This window comes from Trachurus japonicus, chromosome 21 (assembly GCF_045865225.1).
Source record: "Trachurus japonicus isolate A0001 chromosome 21, Traja_1.0".
Taxonomy (NCBI): domain Eukaryota; kingdom Metazoa; phylum Chordata; class Actinopteri; order Carangiformes; family Carangidae; genus Trachurus; species Trachurus japonicus.
In genome coordinates this window covers 9,133,965-9,155,190 of record NC_140927.1, presented here as the reverse complement: position 1 = coordinate 9,155,190, position 21,226 = coordinate 9,133,965, and the positions used below count along the sequence as shown (strand labels likewise).

Sequence of the window (21,226 nt, the reverse complement as noted above, 5' to 3'; positions counted from 1 at the left end):
AATATAAGCGACTTCACAGAAAAACAAGCCCAAAGTCACGTATAATAAGCGGACTTGGCAACTCGCTCCCTCAGTATTTTGGCGGCTATGTTGTTCTGCTGGGTATTCGCGAATACCCGGAAGATGTCGTAGTATGGTCCCGCCCACAACTCAGTGGAATATGATTGGCTAAGACACCTGTCAATCTCAAATTCATGCCCACATTGACTTGCATTACACGGGCCTTCGGTCACAGCCACCGAAGGTCCTGCAGAGGGAGTCGATGATTTACTGCAGATACCGTTGGAAGAAAAATTGTGATTGGTCCATTTCCCGTTCCATTATATTAACCCATTGTTTCCCAAGAAATATTAGTCCAACTTTATAACAATGATCTAGAAAATATTACTTGTGTGTTACTCACTGTATAAAATAAATAAATAAAATAAAATAAATAAATAAATATATAGTAGTACAATATTTCAATATTTTTTCTTAGGCCTTCACTGAATACCTTGAAGGCTAACAATAACGATGTGCACTCCAGACTTCAATAGGCATAAGGGTGTGGTATGAGAGACCCTTACTAGACAGTAAAAACGACAGGTCTACCACTCCAAACGCACCAGTCAGCTTTACTCTCCTCTTATGTCACATTGTGATGCATAACCAAAGTTACAGTGCTATCTGCAGTAGTATCCTGTTATTGCTAGATTAACATCTGTGCACCAAACCGCCGCAGCGTTGGACTCAGAAGAGAAAACACAGATCCTCTCCCCATTTTTCTCTCAGACTTGAATTTTTCATCCGCATGTGATATTGTCAAATCTCGGTCTTGAGTTAATCAACCCGTTTCCCTTGGTGTGTGTGCTGAATGGGTTGTCAGCAGCCCCTGGGCCCTGCAGTGGAGGTTATTAATGTGGGGATTTATTTATCTAACTGATCCACCTACTAGAGGGGAAGGACTACGGCAGCAGCTGTCGTGGGGCTGAAGGGATAGCGGTACCCCAGTGTTCAGTCCCTCATTACTGCCTTTTAATGAGGAGAAATGAAGGATTTCAGCGGGTTTCCCATCTGGCCTTTGCGCTGCATGATGATCAGTATTGTTCTAAGCATCTCTTAAGATGCTGTGAGGTTTGAGTGAGGAACCTGTGTAGGGAGACGGTGTCTTGTTTTGAAATCCCACCGTAACAAAATTAAACCAGGCTTCCCCTTGCATGCTGTATTTTACTTTCAGTTGATGGGGGAATTTGTCACCCTGCTTTCAATAATAACTGTTATGGTGGCAGAGCTTGGTACTTCCCACAGGCTCACTGTGATGTAAGCAACCCCTTTTGCAACACGCTGCTACTCAGTTGTGTCAAAGCTTGTCTCTCACTCTCTTACTCGCTTCTGTTTATTTACTACTTCTCCTAGGTGACCAATGCTCAATTACTTCAGAAATCAGTATCAGTAGTTGTAGTAGAAATATTTGACTATGCTGTGTAGTACTTTTCATACAGTAAACCCTGCAGGTGTAATGCTGTGATAGACAGTTGGGTCAGGTAAGGCCTTCAGTCCCTTCAGAAACAGTGTGACGCCAACACCAGCTGAATCTCTGCACCGATGCAGTGATTTCTGTGAAAGCAAATAGTGAAATTGGCTCCTTTGAAAAATAACGTGGTGACAAGAATCACTGTAGGACCCTGGGATTTATTCTGAAATGTGGTGTAATGGGGTATTTTATCCCCCCAGCCGTTCCATAATTTTCATGTTTGTCCGCAGTGTGATGTGTGTGGAAACAGTGAAACATTTTCTAGTCCGTTGAACAGAGAAAGAGAGTGGGCCAGTGGTTTCACTATGAAAGATAAAACCACTCTTGTGGGATCTCAGCTGGCCCCCAACTTCCCGAGTTTGCAAATGTCAGTTGTATTTTAGAATGTGTAGTAAATTTGAGACAAAAAGTGAAGAAAAAAAAAAAATCACTCACCCATGTCTTACACCACCCCCCACACTTCACACCATGCAGAGTGGAGACGTACGTCTACCGTTTCGGTTTTAGGGAAATACTGTTCTCATGCAGTTAACCTCCCACACAGAGGAGTTTGTTTTCTAAGTGCTATCTGTTGTTTACCCTCCACCCTCCCCAACTGTCTGCAAAAAGCATCACCAAGGAAAGCATCGTGGACGTGGAGGCGTCGGTGAGGAAAGTGGAGCAGAGGATCGAGAGCTGTTCCCAGCAGGACGTGGAGCTCCACATCGAGAGGGTGTGTATAGTATCACCGCGGTCTCATCAATGCATGTGAACGCGGAGCAGATAAATACCTGTGCTGCTGCTGCTGCTTCTTGTGCGCACCACAGCACATCCATCAAAATAATAACACATCTGCAAATTTTTGCCTGCGAGCGATCACATCCTTCAAGCAGCAGGTGTCTGTTCACACATCTTCACAGAGGAACCACACAGGTGTTGTGTTAACACCAACACACCTCAATAATCTCAGCATATACTGACTTTGATGATAACAGTGATGTTAAAACCATAAAATACTGAATAAATATTATAATAATATCCTGATACAGGTGTTTAGCCTTGTGTATATTTGTCCATCAGTTGTTCTGGTTGCCTTCTCACTATATACAGCTCTGGAAAAAATTAAGAGACCACTTTCACAAATGTTTCTTCAAAGCATCTCTACATGTATGACAGTCATTCTTTTCTTTTCTTTTTTAAACACAAACACAACTCATTCTACTTAATGAGACACTGATGAGGTCATCACCTGAACCACATCTGGTTTTATAGGCAGATTATAAAAACCACTGCTGGGATTAAACATTGACATTATCATTATTATCATTATTATGACAAAAACTGATTTATAAACTCTTCCTGAGTTAAAATATTCTTGCTGTGTTCTTTAGGAATAAATATGAACATGTTTTCTTTGCATTATTATTATTATTCAAGGTCTGAAAAGACTTGATATTTCTGCTATTTAGACTAGTTTAGTCATTAGCCAATAAAAGCTCTAAATGACAATATTTTTTTTTTCAATTTTGGGAGAAATGTTGTCGGTAGTTGATAGAATAAAACAAAAAAAATAATAATTTAATTTTACTCAAACACATACCTATAAATAGTAAAACTAGAGACACTGATCATTTTGGGAGTGGTCTCTTAATTTTTTCCAGAGCTGTATGAGGTGTAATTGTTCTCTTTGTCTGTTTTTGCACACTTACGGTATGAGTACAGACTCTCTGCAGCTGCTGCACTTGTCTGATTCATTTACCAGAAATGACCAAATGCAAAACAAGCATTAGATACTGCTAGCTTTTAGGCTGCTTTCTACCACCTGTGCTGTATTTGTTCGTTAACAACACAAAAACCCAATAGTTATAATAACACATGGTGACTCACACACAGATGAGGTTTCAACAGATGAGGCTCTCACTTTCTTTTTGACACTCCCCCAGACTGTAAGTGGGGCCTGTGCAGTTTCCATTGTGTGAATCACCTTCTGTGTTTTAAGGCTGTTTGTGTTTTTCTTCCTCACAGATTTTCGTCATCAGCCAGGCAGAGCCTCGTCTCCCCCTGCAGCTGGACGATGCTGTCAGGCCTGATGGAGAGGGTGAAGAGGTGAGGATGAATGTAGGGATGTGTGGGGGAGGGGGGACGACGACTGGACTTGAGATCCTCACAGGTGGAGATACCCCACTGCCATCTTTTCTCCGCCACAGCTTCTAATGTGTTCGCAAAACCCAAGACTGATCTCATACATTCTTTTCAATGAAGCGATGCCCTGCAGTTCACAGTGGGGAACTTTAGTGGTATTACGTAGGTGATGAAGACCCTCTTAAAAGATCCACCATGCAACATTCTCATGAAAACATATTGCCTCATGTTCTCTGTAATTTAGCTGTTTTGGCTGAAAAAGGAGAACATCCACCCACCAACAATTTAAGGGACTGGAATACCGTGAGCCTCCATGTGCAGCACATTCATTATGTGAAACTTTTTTCCTGTCAGGTGGAAAGAATCAGCTTGAAATGCCAATAAGACGGCACCGACTCAGCCATGGAAAAAACCCAGCTGTAGACTCACTCTGCTCCAGACACTGCTTTAATTAAAAAAAAATCTGACATCAGCTTCTCAGTGTGAAAAAGAGGAACTGACTGGCAGCTTGCGTGGAAGTTCACTGTCTCATGACGCACATGGAAAGGTTTGGTCCGACTATACAATGGCACAACAACATAATTAACAATTAAAGCTCAATCTATTTGAATACTTCACATTAAAAGCGTCATTGTAGAATTTCCAAGCGGTGGATTAACTTCCCTTTTTGCAGTTTGAAGATGCCAGTAACGAGAACAGGTACCCGTGTTTTTGGCAGAGTCAAGAATTTGGTAATTAAACCTGGATAAATTAAACGAGATCAAGAGCAGAATGGCTCGTACTCATTAACATCACATTCAGCGAGTAAAATCGTTCGACTCGACCCTCTGCATGCAAAATGTAATTTCATCACAGTGTTTATAAGAGCTGGCAGCCAGGGTTCAGGGAGCCTCTAATTCCAATTAAGGAGATTTGTACATCAAACATCTGAGTTATTTGAGAGAATGGTGATATATTTAAGATGCCATGATTTCCTACAACTTAGGAGGCTATTGATTATCCTGGAGTGTCACTGGGGTAGCAGAAGGTCGGCTTGATACATGATTGGATTGGTTACTAAATAAATAAAGATTATAGTTTGTTTGTTTTAAATTTCCCTGTCATACTGTTGCACATAAAAGATGCACTGGATATTTTCTCTCCATAACCATCAAATAATCATCAAGCAGCTCAAATAGCCACTGCATGAGAATTTGTGTCTTGTCAAACAAGCCAAAAAGGCTCCCTCTAAATGGGTTCATTTACTTACTGATTTATTTAGTTCTCTTCCTGCAAAAAAAACCAAGTGCAGATGTTTCAGAACATTTTTGGGCGGGGGTTCTGAAATGCTGCCATGCCTTTTAATTATGATCAGGGAAACATTCAAAATGTTGCTGCCAGTGTCTCTCCTGCTCATTTGTCAAATGCAGCATCTGTAATGGTGGATGTGGGTATTATGGAGTCATTCGAGTCATTGAGTTGCAATTATCATTTGTTCACTGGTAATTGAATAGTTTTGAAAAGTTTGAAAGTGATTTCCAGTTTTGTGAGGCCGCAGCTATTTGATGCAAACATTTGTATCGCAGACAAAAGTCGATGCAGTTTTGGAATATGTGTCCCATTAATCGATGTACGCCTCAATTCAACAGCTGTTGTTTTTCTGTAGCTGTAAAACTATCCAATGCTTTATCAAATCTTATACACAGTATCATCAGGAAATCAATACATGGCCGTTGCCATACAAGAGACAGCTTAGGAGCCTGTCTGTTTATCTAGTAAGTCGATCCATGCAGCTGTATCAGCATCCCAGGTGTTTTCTGCAGGGACTCAACATGCCAGTCACACACTTGTTACAGCACCTGTCTTCCCAAGAGACACAGGCCTTAACAGCTCTGTCTGTCCGTCCGACCGTCCGCCTGTCTAACCTTTCGTCCCTCTGCGTGGGGGCTGCATGGAGCAGGATGTGGCTACACAGGCTATTAGCTCAAACCCCAGTGGGTCCTATGAGGAAGCCTGACATCCATGACCCTGGAAGCAGTGGTTCCTCCTGTGATGAAACATTTACTTTTTCATTTGTTTTTCTCTTTTTGTCCTTTTTCTCTGTTATTGCCTTGTTGTCCAACATTGCAGATGTCTTTTGTTGGAGTTGACCCTGTAGTATTTGCTCCAAGTAACAAAGTACCTGACTTTTTTTGTTCCTTGCAGATGTTTAGGCTGGTGGAGCCTGATAGCTGTGCAGAGCTCTGTGTTTTAGTTAAATTCAGAAAATAATTCATGTGGTGCAGTTCATGGTTTTTGCAAGCTGATTTAGCCACGTGTAGCTGATGTTTGAGCTGTGATTCCACTGCTAAAAATGACATACTTGTATTACGTTTACCCAAATATTATTCAGTGTGAGGTCTGAAAAGCCTTTGTAAGTGTTAACACGTCGCTGATTACAACAGAACAGAGCAGTTGCACTACTGAATATTTCATATCTGGAGCGCTTTGGGTGATATGATATGTTTTCTATTTGCCTGCAGGAAGGCAGAGCCACGGTCAACCAGGACACCAAGCTGGACAACCGGGTGATTGATCTCAGGGTGAGTTTCTATCAGAACTGGGGAAATACAAGTAAAAAAAACCATGAATCCATGACAAAGCCTGCAGAGTATTTTCCGTGATAAATTTTTATCTCAGAGGTCGCATGTTGACATCAGAGCTCTGTGAAGTTCTCTGGTGAGATGACAAAAGCTGGTAGTTTAGCCATTTGAAGCCTCACCTGTCTTTACAATGCGTACTGTTATTAATCTTTGTTGTGTTTAAGAAGAGGCATTGAGTAACTTGAATTAGAATTTATATTAAAAACAAAGGACAGATTCAGAATAATAATTCTTCACATTAAAGCGAAAGCAGGAAACTCTGTGAGACACTATAAGCTTTTCAAATGTAAAGCAGCCGCTAGACCTCTAAAGTGAGGATAGGTAGTCTGTGATTTAATGGGCTGATACTATCTGTCGTGCACCGTGTGGGAGACATGTTAAGACTACATGAGCAGCAGAAGACACCAAGCCACAAAGTGTCTCATTGTTTTGATCTGTGCCTCCTGCGTGGCTGATGCGCCAGGCAGGAAGGCACCACCACCACACTACAGAGCTCTGCAGCTCACAAACTTGCAACAACACCTGTTTCTGTAGCACTGTGCACTTTGAGCTCATGGACTCCAGTCTGTCATCAGTTTTACACTTGAGACTCAGTGGAGCTATAAAGTGGTTCCCACACTGGCAGAGAGACACTCCAAAAGGGAACCATAAAACTAGTACAATAACAATGTAGTTCCTATGGAACTCCCCTTCTAACTTGACCATCTTTAAACATAAGGTGATTCACACTAAAGCACAGTGGAAAGCTTTACTTTGTTCAGTTTAATTTAGTCAGCAGGAGACAGCTGGACTCAGTCAGATGATCAGTGGACAGTAGTCCTGTCTGGTTAGGTGGTGTTGGGAAGAGTCAAAACAAATCCTGAGCAGTGAGGCTGCCATTACCTATTATTATAGGCATATGCTATATGCACATAAAACTGTATGTGTCAGTACCAGCTGTAGTTTATTATCCATATGCTCATTTTAGGGCTGCAACATTGGTATTGATCAGTCTTCTCTTGATTTAGTTGATTCTTGTTATAGTTATTTAATTGTTTGATCTCTGAAACGTAAGAGAATTATGAGAAATGCTCATCACATTTCCCAGCATCCCAAGCTGACATCCTCATGTGAGTAGTGTTCTCAGAGTAGCAGTAACATGCTTTAGTTTACTTCCACACACACACAAAAAAAACAACAGAAAAACAAATCTTCACACTCAAGAAGCTTCAATAAGTAAATATTTGGATTTTTGCCAGAAAGTAATTAGTTCAACTTAAACAGCTACAAACGGTAGCTAATTGATTTTCAACTCATTAAATAATTTCAGCTCCAGTTAATTTTGTTGTGCTTCATTTAGTCTCGTGAGAAGTTGACACATAAATTAGACACCTGTGTATCATTGTGCTATAAAGTCACCATGTACCCACATATTAGTGGTGTATTAGTACATAACAATCTCCTGGTAGCATAGCATTACTAAAAATGAAGCTGTGAAACCTTCCTGTGGTGGATCATCACCACAGGCGGTTTTCATACTAGGACTGTTTGCCACTGAGAGGTACAAGGTTCAGGGGTTCAGGCCAGGTTTTCTTTTTTTTCTCTTTTTTGAGGTTTCACAGTTTGAGGGCACCATCATCAAAAAACTGACAGTTTCAGCAGGTACCAGTACCCACCCTTTTACTTTTGCGCCTAATACCCAGCACACTTGCTGTAAACAGGAAATGCCATCTAATTTCTGAATATGATTGTTTATCATCTGGTTTTCTCAGGGGCCACTTGGGACACCAGCCTAAAGTGAGATACGTGACACACATGAGTCATGGGTTTTGTGGGGGCAGAGCGGTTTATTTGGTTCATTGCCCCTCTAAGTCTTTTGATATGTGTTTTAAATCAGGAAAGTTTTGTGTTTTTCTTCACTTCTTCATTTTGCAGTAGGATGTACTGATGCATTCAGCTTGGAAATGAGGGAAAGGTTGTACCAGACAGCCCTGAGGCATTGTCTGCAGATTAATGAGCTTGCCAGTATTTAGACATTATCACCTTTCCATTCTGCCAACTGTCAGTCACACAAAGCCCATTCAGGACCGGACAGGCATAAGAGATGGGGAAAGAAGTAGAAATCAAACCTTTTAATTAACACACAACTGAGCATCCTGAAAGGACAAGAGCCTGTCTTTATAAAGATGAGTGGAGAGCCAGGAGAGATCGTTTATAGAAAGCTTGTGGTCATTGGAGATGAGTCAGAAAGTTCTAGGGAGTGTTCACTTGTGTTTTCTCATGCTCTGTCGCCTGACTGTTGCAACTTTGGGGGGTTTTGGGGTTTAGGTGTTACGGTAATCTTCTGGTTCACTTAGTTCTCATTTCACCAACCTGGATTTCAGTATTTACATTCATAATGTTTTCCAGGGCTCCTGCTGGCTTTAAGCGTATGTCTTGACCTTGCCATCACTCGAATGTTCCCGCCTTCATATCGAGAGAATTTGCAGAAATTGGCAGATGTGTTTTCACACCTCTTTACGATTGTGTAATAAATCATGTCAATTGTGGTAAATGCCCAATTTGTTTGTGGCTGTGTGTTTGTGTATGGTTCCTCCTCCAGACCACCACCAGCCAGGCAGTTTTCCGGCTGCAGTCAGGAGTGTGCCAGCTCTTCAGAGACACCCTCACCAATAAGGGCTTCGTGGAGATTCAGACTCCTAAAATCATATCAGGTACTAAACACACTGTCTCTTGTACTGCTGCTGTCTCATGGGGAAAAAAGGGACAAACAAAACTGAGTCATTTTCTATTAGATGTTTCAGTTGATTCACACTTTAATATCACCACCCACAGGTGTCTCATGAGTCATCGTGTGACACTTGTAAGCTTAACTTCCTCTTTGGGCTGTTTTTATTTTATTTTAGAGTACAATTCAAATTAGGAACCAAACTTAGAGCTGATAAAAAAAGTTTCCGAACAACACGGTCTAAGACAAATACCAGAGAAAAAAGGTATCAGACAGAGTTTTATTGTTTCAGACCAATCAGGATTGTAATCCAGCCCACAGGGAATTTTGATACATCGATCAGCCCTCACATTTCCAACAATGCCCTTCTAATTTGACAGGGGAGACCTTCCTTAAGCTCGGTCCCAAAAGGCTTTATCCCACATCACCAAAAGAAGGGAAGACTAGAAAAAACAATTAAAATTTAAACAAAAATCTTCTCACCAACATTTGAAAGATTTCCCCCCATGACTGCTCTCTCATTCTTGGATCTTTTTCTCGACATCAGGTGTGAGAGGAGTCTTTGAATTCTGCATGAACCAGTTCTACGTTTCTGGTTTTTATGATGACATACATTTCTTGCACACAATCTAGAGAGAAAGCATATAGCAGTTGATATATTGTTGATACTGTCAGCTGTCAGCAAATAAATTGGAACAGAAAGTTAATTTCAATTTTATCTCGAGCCATAATTGATGAAGAAGGGTTAGACAAACTCCTCCAGTTTCACACACTAATCCCCAGTTCTCAGCCGCTCACGTGCTTCTCAGATTTGAATTAAAGAAAAGAGGAAATGAGAGTTTCGCCACATTTTTAAGAGCCAATCACATAAGCCAGATCTGCTCCTTTTAAATTCAAAACTGCCGCTCTTATTTTGGCGGCAGCTGCCAGTCAACTATGTGTACTTTTACAAAAACCACATCCTCATGCCTGGTTACCACCCATAGCACATTCAGTGAACAGTTTGTACTGTGTGAACCCCCACCCTATCTTTGACGACAAGTGAATATGAGATAGTGCCCTCTGACGTCTGTGAAAAAGGGAACCGCAAATGAGTTACATAAGTTTGAGTTATATAATACTCAAATACTGTTTGTTTGTTTGTTTATCTGTTTTGGAAAACATTGCCAACCCACTGTATGTGGTGTTCTTACCAGCTGAATCGAAAGTGTAATATTTTTGATGGACTTCATCAGCATCAAACAGTTTGTCACAGTTTCTGTTGCAGTTGGCCTCAAATATCTGCATTTTTCAAAAGAGAGAATTTAAACTTGAAAAAGTGAACAAGTGATAAACATCTTCATCAGTGGGCTGGTCAAAGTGTGAAACCTCAGCTTCACCATGAGTGGTCACAGAGTGTCACAGAGTGAGGTGTGTTTCTCATAGACTCATGAGAACAGTCATTTTTAAACTTAAACAGCTACAAACGGTAGCTAATTGATTTTCAACTCATTAAATAATTTCAGCTCCAGTTCATTTTGTTGTGCTTCATTTAGTCTCGTGAGAAGTTGACACATAAATTAGACACCTGTGTATCATTGTGCCATAAAGTCACCATGTACTAGTTATATATTATATTAGTATCATTTTGTGCTGTGGGACAGTAAAAATCACATTTCATGTCTAAAAGTTGTCTTTTCCACTTGTAGCTGCCAGTGAAGGTGGGGCCAATGTCTTCACGGTGTCTTACTTTAAAACCAGCGCCTACCTGGCCCAGTCTCCTCAACTCTACAAGCAGATGTGCATCTGTGCTGATTTTGACAAAGTCTTCTGTGTGGGACCAGGTAAGAATGTCTCCAATCACACGTGTCGCGTCCCTTCACATCATGTTCTTTCATTTGCGGCAAAGGGCTTAATGCATTTTAGATGATTAAACTTTTAACAGACCTGCCTGCGTTGCCTTCGCTGTGGGCAGAGCTGCTTAGTGTGTTAGTGTCACAGTGGGACTTGTAAAAGTCTTTATGATGCTGGTCTGGCTTTAATAGTATCTGCAGCTCTCTTGGTGACAAAACACTGCCACCCTTGGATTGAATGAACACAACATTGTGACAAAACAATATGCATAAATACATGAGCTCCGACACATGCCCATCCTTTTTGTTGGCCAAATAACACATCAGGGAGAAGGCTGCACTCTCTCACTATTCCAAAGACAAGAGTGAGGTCTTTGTTTGCTTCTCTGTAGCTACTGTACACCGGAGAAATCAAAGAGCTTAAGGTCATCACTGCTTCTAAGGCAGCAATGCTCTCACAGCTGTTGCCGTAGTTACAGTTGCACCGATTCACCAAGAAAGGAGAATTGGGATCAACTCCCCTGTTTCCTCTTTGTTTTAATGTATAGTGCCACCATCTAAGAGCGCTTAGAGGTTCACCAGGGACCAAACACATGTTGTGGTCTTCAGCACTGAGGAGCAGGGCGGTCATGTTAATCATGTTTGGTACCGCTTTATTTTTTTTATTGGTCTATTAAGTGAATATACGCAGGACTCGGATGCATATAACTCTGTAGGTTCTTGATTAAAACTCAGAGGCTGAGTTATGCATATTCACATTTCTAAAGCCATACATATTTATAGCTCTTTTCCATAAATCTTAGTCATTGTGAAATTGTGTGCATGTGCATGTGCCTGATTTCCTCTCCATTCAGCTGTATGTGGACACTGGACACACATTTAATCAACCAATTGCATGCATGTGAACCAGCTCCACACTCTGTGCACCTGTAAATGAAAAGAACAGGAAGCATGAAGCAGCTCAGTTTGACATCAGTAAGGTTCTCCAGGAGTCATCACGAGAGCTACATATAATTAACCAGAGACAGGTGTAACAGTGGTGCATGAGGATGACATTAATTCACCACACAAGTACCTGCAAACCTCCATCAGTTGTGGCATCTTAACCGTCCTCTTGATTAAAGTTTATAGGACTAATCACAGAGCTTTACAATCAAGGATCCAAAGCAGTGAAAGATGAAGATGAAAGTGTGTAAATTACAAATTTTAACGTGCAATAAGACTACGGATATATCACAGTGTTTTCCAACCTTGGGGTTGGGACCCTATGTGGGGTCGCCTGGAATTCAAATGGGGCCGCCTCAAATGTCTAGTAAGTGATACAAAAAAAAGACTGATAAAAATATTCTTTTAACCAATTATTATTTTCAAAATTATGATTAAAAACACCACACATAATCGAATATAAATCGAGTTCAAATAAAATGCAGCATATAAAAATATCTGAGCTGAAGCATGATTGACGGCTGCGACACATAACTGCACGTGATCGGGGGTCGCCAGAAATTTGTGATGTGAAAATGGTTGGGAACAACTGCAGTATCACACGGAGAGTGTGTCTTGTTTTTTCTATGAAGCACAAATCTGCATGCTGACACTGTCCTCGCTTCATGTCGGAGCTTTGGAGCAGACTGTCTGACCCTTTAACGGTGCTCCAGCCCTGCGAGTCGGATCTAGGGATTCAACGTGCTCAGCCTCAGCCCAGCACTGAATTAAAGACAGTTGCATTCAGTGTTGAAAGTTGCCACTTTTTCCTCTGCTTCCCTTGTCTAAATCTGCATCATCGTTTCAGTGTTCAGGGCTGAGGACTCCAACACTCACCGTCACTTGACTGAGTTTGTGGGCCTGGATATTGAAATGGCTTTCAACTACCATTACCACGAAGTGATCGACTCCATCACTGACACCATGGTTCAGATCTTCAAGGGCCTGAGAGACAAGTAAGAATAAGATTTGTATGCAATCTTTATGCTAAAGCTAAAAAGTAATAGACTGACCTTTTTGTTTAAACTTAAATGGTTTTTGTTATACTCACACTCTTGCTCAAGTGATTGCTTTAAAAGTTGATCCAAATTACATGCCACAGAGGCTCAGCTTTGCCCTCCTACTCAACCAAAAGAACAGAGTTTTGGTTTCCGATTTCATAACATTAAAATGTTGTACCTTTTTAGAAAAAAAACTATTTCAGGTCCTGAATCCAATTCAAGTGTTGTCCCCTGCTGCAGTGTGCTCTCAATGATTCCCTGCCAAGAGAAGAGTAGTGATGTGGCTGTATTGCCTCCTAGTGGTGTGAACTGGGGCAGCAAGTGTAATGAGCTGTTGCAGCAGATGACTGGATAAAAAACACGAGTAGGTGAAACTCATCTTATGTATGGAGCCTGCAGGATTCAGCCTTCAAACGCCTATGAAAGGCAGTCATTTTTAGACTTGGGTGTTGTATAGATTTTTTTTTGTTCTCATCCTCAAAGTATCACTGACTTGAAAATGGTGACATCCAGAAGAATAGTCCCCTCGGTTCTCTGACACAGGCTGCTTAAATCTTATTGTGTGGTTAAATGCAATCTTTTATACCTGCTATGTAACTGCTGACTCCACCAAAAAAATTCTCATCAATTAAATGACTGTACCACTTAAATGTTTTGTTCTCTTTTAATGATGTGTTGCTCACATGCTGCGCGCTCAGTAGCTGTTCTCGTAGGTTTTTGCCTGACAAGCAGTTGGTGTGACAGAAAATGAAAATTCCCAGAGAGCTTTGGCTGATGGCCTGATGTGACTTCTAAATGCCACGGCATTCATGAAGAAAACAAGAAGAGGTCTGACAAAGAACAAACACGTGCTCATCAGTATCGATACCAGCTCAGGGAAAAAAAAAACCCTGGGACTGTCAGATCAACTGAATGTGTCTGACAAACACTGAACCACAGATCGGTTCAAATTAGTTCACGCACGTCAAAGTAGCCACAATAGTCTCAGTCTGCCTTTTTTTTTACACTGTACTCATTATGTCCAGTCATCATGATCAAGTCATGACTATTGTTCCTCTTTCTATTTGGCTTTTGTCCTCATTACTTTCCAGACTGTACCATCATTGACGCATTTACTGGTTTTGCATATCATGCATGTGGTTGATGTTCCAGCAACAGATGAATTGGTGTCTTTCAGGCTCTGTTGGTTTTCTCACGTTGGTTTCAAAACAAATCAAACACATGCATTGTAATGTTGCAGCTCAGGTCCATGTAGGTTACCACCTCACCTTTTACCAGATCACTTGCTTCAGTCTGTTTCAGGCAAGAGTTTATAAAGGTGCTTTGATCCTTGTTAGGTTAACCACCAAAGGGCAGTTTGTCTTCAGTGTGGGTAGGAATTCTGAACCATGGTTAGTTGATTTTTGTGTGTGTGTGTGTGTGTGTGTGTGTGTGTGTGTGTGTGTGTGTGTGTGTGTGTGTGTGTGTGTGTGTGTGTGTGTGTGTGTGTGTGTGTGTGTGTGTGTGTGTGTGTGTGTGTGTGTGTGTGTGTGTGTGTGTGTGTGTGTGTGTGTGTGTGTGTGTGTGTGTGTGTGTGTGTGTGTGTGTGTGTGTGTGTGTGTGTGTGTGTGTATTAGCTTCCAGACCGAGATCCAGATGGTGAACAAGCAGTTCCCCAGTGAGCCTTTCAAATTCCTGGAGCCCACTCTGAGGCTGGAGTACACCGAAGGCGTGGCCATGCTGCGAGAGGCCGGGGTGGAGATGGGTGACGAGGAGGACCTCAGGTCAGGCCCCCCACTTAGACCTCCTTTTGTCAGATTGTTTAAGTTGATGAAAGCAGAAATAAGATTTAGCATCCAGAATTAAAGAAAGAGGGAGCGAAGGATCACACCAGTAATTCAAAAATATTTTAAGATTCAAATAAATTGTCCTCTGTTCATGGTGCGGTTGAGTCAGACAGATTGAGTCTGGTGGTGTAAACAGACCAGTAGAACATTTTATAATTATGAAACGTTCTTATAGTCTGTAGAAACTCGCTTGAAACTGAATATTGTTATGTTACAATATTTAGTTTCAAGCAAGTTAGAGGTATTGGTATGAGAATTAATGTTTCTCTCTGATGTTCTGCAGTACCCCCAATGAAAAGCTGCTGGGCCGTCTTGTCAAGGAAAAGGTATGTCCAGTTGTGTTTCATAATTTTAATAAGGCATAACTGGAGATCAATTGTGGAAGTCGTTTAAAAAATTGTCTTGGTCTATAGCGAAACATCATTATTCGAAGGGTTACACTCACTCAGTTGTGTATTTCAGCTCAAAAGAATGGAACAATGTATCTGTTAACACTCAGTTGTGTGACTAATGACTGTTTGTGTCTACGCTCACTTTTCTCAGTATGACACCGACTTCTACGTGCTGGATAAATACCCACTGGCTGTTAGACCCTTCTACACAATGCCTGATCCAAACAACCTTGTAAGTCTCTCAGCTACTCCTTCACACAGCTGTTAGCTACACAGTGAGAAATGTGCAACAACAAATGTTCATGTAAAGCTTTGTAAATTTGTTTTATGCAAGACTCCCCAGCCCTCAGCGGTTGCTGCATGTGCTTATATACCATACTTTGTTTCAGTTGTAGAATCTCTGTACAAAAAAAAAAGTTACCTGTTGCGGTTGACTGACCTCAACTGTTGCCATTTCATTGAGCTTTGTAGTAATCTGCTCTTATCTGTTAGTAAGGTTTGTAACCTGTCCTCTTATTGTTATGGGGGGAAAGGTATATCATTAGATGTGTGCTCTTATCTAACCTGACTTCCACAACAGTCCACTCTCCATCCATATTGTGATAACATCAAGTTGAAATCCCTCTTTTAATTGTACTTAATGTCATATTTATGTCTCTATGATTTTGTTGTCTGGGTCCCCCCCTCCTTTTATTAACAGAGGTGTAGAAAGCATGATTCTTGATATCACAGGTGGTGTCTCTTCTTGTTTTTATCAGAAATACTCCAACTCCTACGACATGTTCATGAGGGGTGAGGAAATCCTGTCTGGAGCTCAGAGAATCCACGATGCTGAGCTGCTCACCGACAGGGCCAAGCATCACCAGATTGGTAATCATATTTACATATGGTTTCTGTCTCCCTCTGTTGGTGATAAGTGGCTATTACATCACAATTTAGTAATCAGTAAATATTTATTTGCACATAAAATTAAAAAAACTGTTTACATTTGATGCAAATCACTCTATGAAGAGTGAATTATATAAAAAGAAACCAATGTGCAGGTGAGGTCGGAAACCCATGGAGGACTTATATAGTTTTGTCCCCACCATGACCTGCAGTTTCTTAAGAAACAATCTGATAAATATACAACTTTTGGGGTGAAGGTTAAATAAATAGTGAAATAACAATGACATCAACCAGATTGTTACAGGAAGTGTTTTCCCCTTTTTTATAACTGAACTTTTTTCCCCATTCATGATACTACAGATCTGGAGAAGATCAAGGCCTACATTGACTCCTTCCGGTATGGAGCTCCCCCTCATGGTGGTGGAGGCATTGGTGCGTACAGAACACAGATCCCTTGTCTTACAGGACATGCTCATATTGAATTATCATCAGAATATTCTGTATTTGTCCTATTAATGGCAAGAATGAAAGATTAGTTAAGTAACAGAGCTTTCATCCTTCCCAGGCCTGGAGAGAGTGTGCATGCTGTACCTTGGTCTCCACAACGTACGTCAGACCTCCATGTTCCCACGTGACCCCAAGCGCCTGACACCTTGAACCTGCCACCATGTGGATGAACCCAATCATCACTGGACTAACACACAGATGCTGGCGACAGATAAGGAGAGGGTATAGGAGCTAGTGCCACCCCGTGACTCTAACGTGCCACTATTAATAACAATTATGATGAAAGAATTAAACGGTTGCAACAGTAGGTTGTACTTTATTGATTGGTGTGTATTGTTGTCTGACAACAACAAACTGATAGATTAAAGAGTAAGAGGGGTTGGCCAGTTACTTTAGGAAGTTGCTGGAAATCTGCACACTCTTAATCCATATTTAAATCAATGAGTCAGTATTTGTCTAAGTTCTTTTTTATGGGAATGTTAAAAACAACTTTAATACAGAGTCCCTCCTACTACCAGCACAGACTTAGGACTAATGATTGTGGTCTCCAGCAGCATGCCTGTTAACTACAGGTGTTTTGTATGTAATTAACTGAACCAACCTCTAATAATAAAAAAACAAACCTCTCGGACCATCAATTGTTTTCTCTCCATAGTTGATTTTTTGTGTTGTACCCTGCATTTAGGATCACACTGTGCGCTGCTCAACAATTCAGTAATCATCAGGTTTGACAGCAGTGATAGTTCAGACTACTACCCCATTCAATTATGTTTTGTATGGATTTACTAAATTACTAACTAGCACAAAAAACTTAGCATTAAAGAACAAATATACAGAAATGCAAAGCTCTACCATGTGTTCAGTTCTCCCCCAGCTTTATACATGGAAGAATTAATCAAAGTGCTCAAGTGTTATTGACAATATATACAGTATAGTTAAATTTTAAGTTTAACAATGATCGTCGATAATGATGCATCCTAATTTAAACACTTGTGTTTCTGTAGCATTGTGTTTAAAGGCAAAGTCTTAATACAACAACCGTGAGCCTTTGACCATGAGCTTAGTCAGTTGCAGCTCCACTGATCTGAAGGATGAAGAGAAAGATGTGAACAATGTCAACGTAGAGAGAGAGAGCTCCGTAGATGTATTCCTCCGGGCTGATGGCCAACTCTCGGTTTCCAATAAGAAGCTGGGTGTTGTAAACTAAAAACTAACAGAGGGAGAGAGAGAAAAACAAAAGAAAGTTTGGTTGTCAAGCAAGAAGGAAAATGGGTTTGAGGTTGTTTAGTTCAGTGGGGAGCCACAAACTATCAAATATTCAGCTGGCAAAAGTCCTTTTGATGTTAATTCCTGTCCAGCATTTTGGTCTAACAGGAATGTAATCACTTTGCCAGATTATCACAACATTGATCGAGATTTCCCTGCATCTGAATGAACCCTGATAATTTTGTACCCCTTGACCCATTTCCTCAAGTTCTACCATTAGGCAGACGTTTCTAGAGTGAAGAGCCACACTAACAGATCTGTAACACTGTACTCACCACAGTGTTATGAGCTAACTTTAGCTTGTTGACATACTCAACAATAATGCGTATATGCTGGTGTTAAGCAGCCATAATGGTTACAATCTTGGTTTACAACAAAGCAAATACACCAAATGGTAAACCAGCACTTGGCCTTCCATGAGCTAACACACCTACAAATCGAAAGGATGAGGAAAATGAACTCTTTCCATTGGTACACTTGGAAAAAAAAACAATAATCGAACAGAAATATAATTTGATAAGTAAGATTTCTGTGTTGTTTTGCCAGTAAATTGTCATATGTAGCTGAGAAGTTAAGTCTAGTGAATAATAGTGTATTTCAGGGTAAAGGGTGTTATGCCTCTTGTTATTCCACAATGACCTTGCACTACCGGGCTGACAAGTTGTCCTTAACTTCATGTGAGTGCAGACTCACCAGAGTGTAAATGATGGCTCCAATTGCAGCGTACAGCATATGCAGCCAAGGGACCTGTGGGTGACATAACAAAGGCCTTTGAATGTGAAATCAGCCCAACAGATACACCCTGCTGAGCTGCTACTCCTCACACCGAGAAACATGAGAAGAGGGAATAAATTAAAGGATTTGACCAAGGAGTCCTCACATATTGGAAGGAAAGGACGATGGCTGTAACAATCCCAACGATCATGAGCAAAACGGCAGCAATACAGAGAAGTCCCCCACAGGAGGTAAAGTCCACCTGTGATGAGAAACAAGTCATTGGCAGGATGAAAGTGAAGTTAATCATCTTCAAACTACATGAAAGAGCAGTCAAGATAATTTGAAACAGGATCAGAACAAGGGGAAAAAAAACAATAATAAATGGGGTGGATATGTCATGCACCAGCCGAAAATGTAACTTATTCATCTTGAGTTGCATCAGACAGAGAAGTTGGATTCACATCTCATCCAAAAATGTTATAAATATTTAAAGGAACTCAGTGCCCCATTGTAATGCGAGACAAAGGCGTTCTTTTACACTGACAACAAAGACATCCTCTGACAAGCCACAGGCTACTGAGCTACAGAGACACAGTTTACATCTCCATCTACCTTGGTTTGGAAGCAGAAGATTGTGACAGCTACGCAAACTACTGCTGTTATTCCCATGGCAAGAAACACTGCTTTTGTTTCGTAATAGCTGTAAAATACAGATTGATTTCAGGATTAAACCAAAAAACCATCGAAGCATGCAATTATAATGATCATTTTGAAAATGAACTCTGTGTGTATTGCCTGAGTTGGAGCCAAAAACAAACCTTGATATTGTTCCAGTCATGTACGACAAGGCGAGAGTCTGAAACACAAAACATAAAAACAGTACGTCATGGAGGACAGAGAGGGTTCTAACCTTTTTCAGGCTGTTTTCTTTTCTATTGGCTGCCTTTGTTTGATTTTTACTTTACTTTTTCAGTCTCCTACTCAAATACTATCGAACTCTTCACGTCATGTTTCTTTGTTTTGTCAAATGGATTTGCAAGGTCACAGCACAACATTGGCTTCTGCCTCGTGATATAATACTTACAAATACTCCCAGCAGAATAATATTCCATGGGAAACGTCTCCTACACAAAGAATGTGATGAATATTTTAAAGTATACAAACAGAATTATCTCTGGTTGTGAATACTTGAAAATATAACACTATTTTCTCATACAGTCATGTCAGGGCCATGCTTACCTTATTTCTTTGCAGCAGATGAGAATGCAGTAAACCACAAAATAAACCACACTATGGGTAGACAAATCACATGATTGTTACTGTATTTGACATCATGCCATGAGAATAATACCACTGTGAATACTGAGTCATTCTTTTAGTTGCACAGAATGGATATTTTTGTTTATTTTCTTGGAAAGTAACTCACAGAGATGCCCAGTAGATGCCAGGGTATGTGATGACAAACAGCCTCACTGGGTCACTATGACGACACACATACAGCATCACTCATTAGGAGACTGACGGTCGTTCTCCAGTAGATAAGATGGGATATTGTAGCTACTTTGGTAAAAAAAAAAAAAAAAAAGCGACACTTACACAAATGTAAAGACGGCAACAACTGAAAAGGTGACGACAAGCTGTGCTGCTAGAATTAAGTAAACCTGCCATAAAAACAAAACCAAGATGTTCTGTTGAGCACTTAATAAACATATCAGCTGTTGATGTTAATAGGATTGTCTGTGTCTGGCCTGGGGGAATGATGAAAATCCTTACCTTTCTGATGAAGGCATGCCGAACAGACGTGCTTTCCCACTGGTTGCTCTGAAGATCCTCCATGTCCCCTGCAGAATTGGGAACAGTGAAGTGGTAATTTGTATTTATTACTCTCGGAAGTTCATATAAATAAAAAGAAGGATGTGATTTGCTGAAGTCCCGTGTCATCTCCTCAGAACCTGAGTTGGCTGGTGGCACTCCAGCAGACAGAGTTGGTATTGTCGTGGGCATCCCAGATGGAGAGAAGCCAGGGCCTGACCACATGCCGGCCGGCGGGTAGACGCCCTCATGGCCCCAGTAGCCAGGCGGGCCGTGGCACATGCCAGGACTGGGGCTGTAAGATGGAGGTGGTGGAAGAGCGGAGCCATGTTGTTGATCTTGGGGGTTTCCATACTTAGGATGTTGCACTGCGTCCTCATAAGGCGGTGGGCTGTCTCTTTTAGATGTCATGGTTTTTGCCAGAACACCTAGAGAAAAGGGTGAGTAGCCTACTAAATCAGACCCATACTATCTGTAGTACTGTATTACTGACATGATTCTTTGACAAGCTATAATGTAAAAGGAAAGCAAATACAAAATACTATAACCTTCCTATTCATGTCTGTCAGTAACCAGTTAGGCTAATTATTTTTATTTTATTGAGACTATAACTCAATTAAATGTCATTATGAATGTGGAAGAACTAAAGTATTATAGACAAACAAACCAAGAGTTCTATCATTATTTTGTATTATGCATTATTATGAAGAAAGAAAGAAAGAAAGAAAGAAAGAAAGAAAGAAAGAAAGAAAGAAAGAAAGAAAGAATTGTATTTACCTGGTGGTTTAAGCCTAAAATGTGTCCGCTGTGCTCTTCAGTCCTTTCTCTCCTTGGTGGTTTGCAGCCTTGTGCCACAGGGGGATGTCATCTTTGTAATAGGATATGCTCACTGAAACTCACACTGTTACTGCTGTGTCTCTGAGGACTCTGGTAGCTCAGGTTCCTTCTCAGAATATTAAAAAATACTATAGGTTAGATGTTGTTTGATCTGATATTTGTATCGGGATGTGCAATTAATTAGGCCTACATCTGGAATTAA

At 40.8% G+C, this 21,226-nt stretch overlaps 2 protein-coding genes across 3 annotated transcripts in view; one reads left to right on the top strand and one right to left on the bottom strand.

Annotated features, from left to right (window-relative positions):
- Positions 1-17,030, top strand: part of dars1 (aspartyl-tRNA synthetase 1) — a 30,290-nt gene extending 13,260 nt beyond the window's left edge. Inside the window, exons 7-18 of the mRNA XM_085765504.1 lie at positions 2,123-2,225; positions 3,518-3,598; positions 6,136-6,195; positions 8,837-8,948; positions 10,651-10,785; positions 12,587-12,734; positions 14,396-14,542; positions 14,889-14,931; positions 15,149-15,229; positions 15,756-15,867; positions 16,246-16,317; positions 16,451-17,030. Coding sequence (XP_085621630.1) covers positions 2,123-2,225; positions 3,518-3,598; positions 6,136-6,195; positions 8,837-8,948; positions 10,651-10,785; positions 12,587-12,734; positions 14,396-14,542; positions 14,889-14,931; positions 15,149-15,229; positions 15,756-15,867; positions 16,246-16,317; positions 16,451-16,542 — 1,186 coding nt within the window. The 3' untranslated portion in view covers positions 16,543-17,030. The remainder of the gene's footprint in view (positions 1-2,122; positions 2,226-3,517; positions 3,599-6,135; positions 6,196-8,836; positions 8,949-10,650; positions 10,786-12,586; positions 12,735-14,395; positions 14,543-14,888; positions 14,932-15,148; positions 15,230-15,755; positions 15,868-16,245; positions 16,318-16,450) is intronic.
- On the bottom strand, positions 16,689-21,106 carry LOC146964763 (protein lifeguard 3-like). 2 transcript variants are annotated; one of them, XM_085765506.1, is made up of 12 exons: positions 20,965-21,106; positions 20,328-20,615; positions 20,149-20,216; positions 19,972-20,036; positions 19,802-19,855; positions 19,615-19,665; positions 19,460-19,499; positions 19,194-19,231; positions 18,988-19,075; positions 18,539-18,634; positions 18,352-18,405; positions 16,689-17,602 (listed from the first exon to the last, which is right to left on the bottom strand). In XM_085765506.1, exons 2-12 carry the CDS (start codon positions 20,596-20,598, stop codon positions 17,453-17,455), a joined length of 975 nt encoding a protein of 324 aa, XP_085621632.1. In that variant the 5' UTR covers positions 20,599-20,615; positions 20,965-21,106; the 3' UTR covers positions 16,689-17,452. The 2 variants fall into 2 exon arrangements, with proteins under 2 accessions (XP_085621632.1, XP_085621631.1); XM_085765505.1 differs by having other exon boundaries at positions 20,149-20,615.
- Between the last annotated feature and the right edge of the window lie 120 nt (positions 21,107-21,226).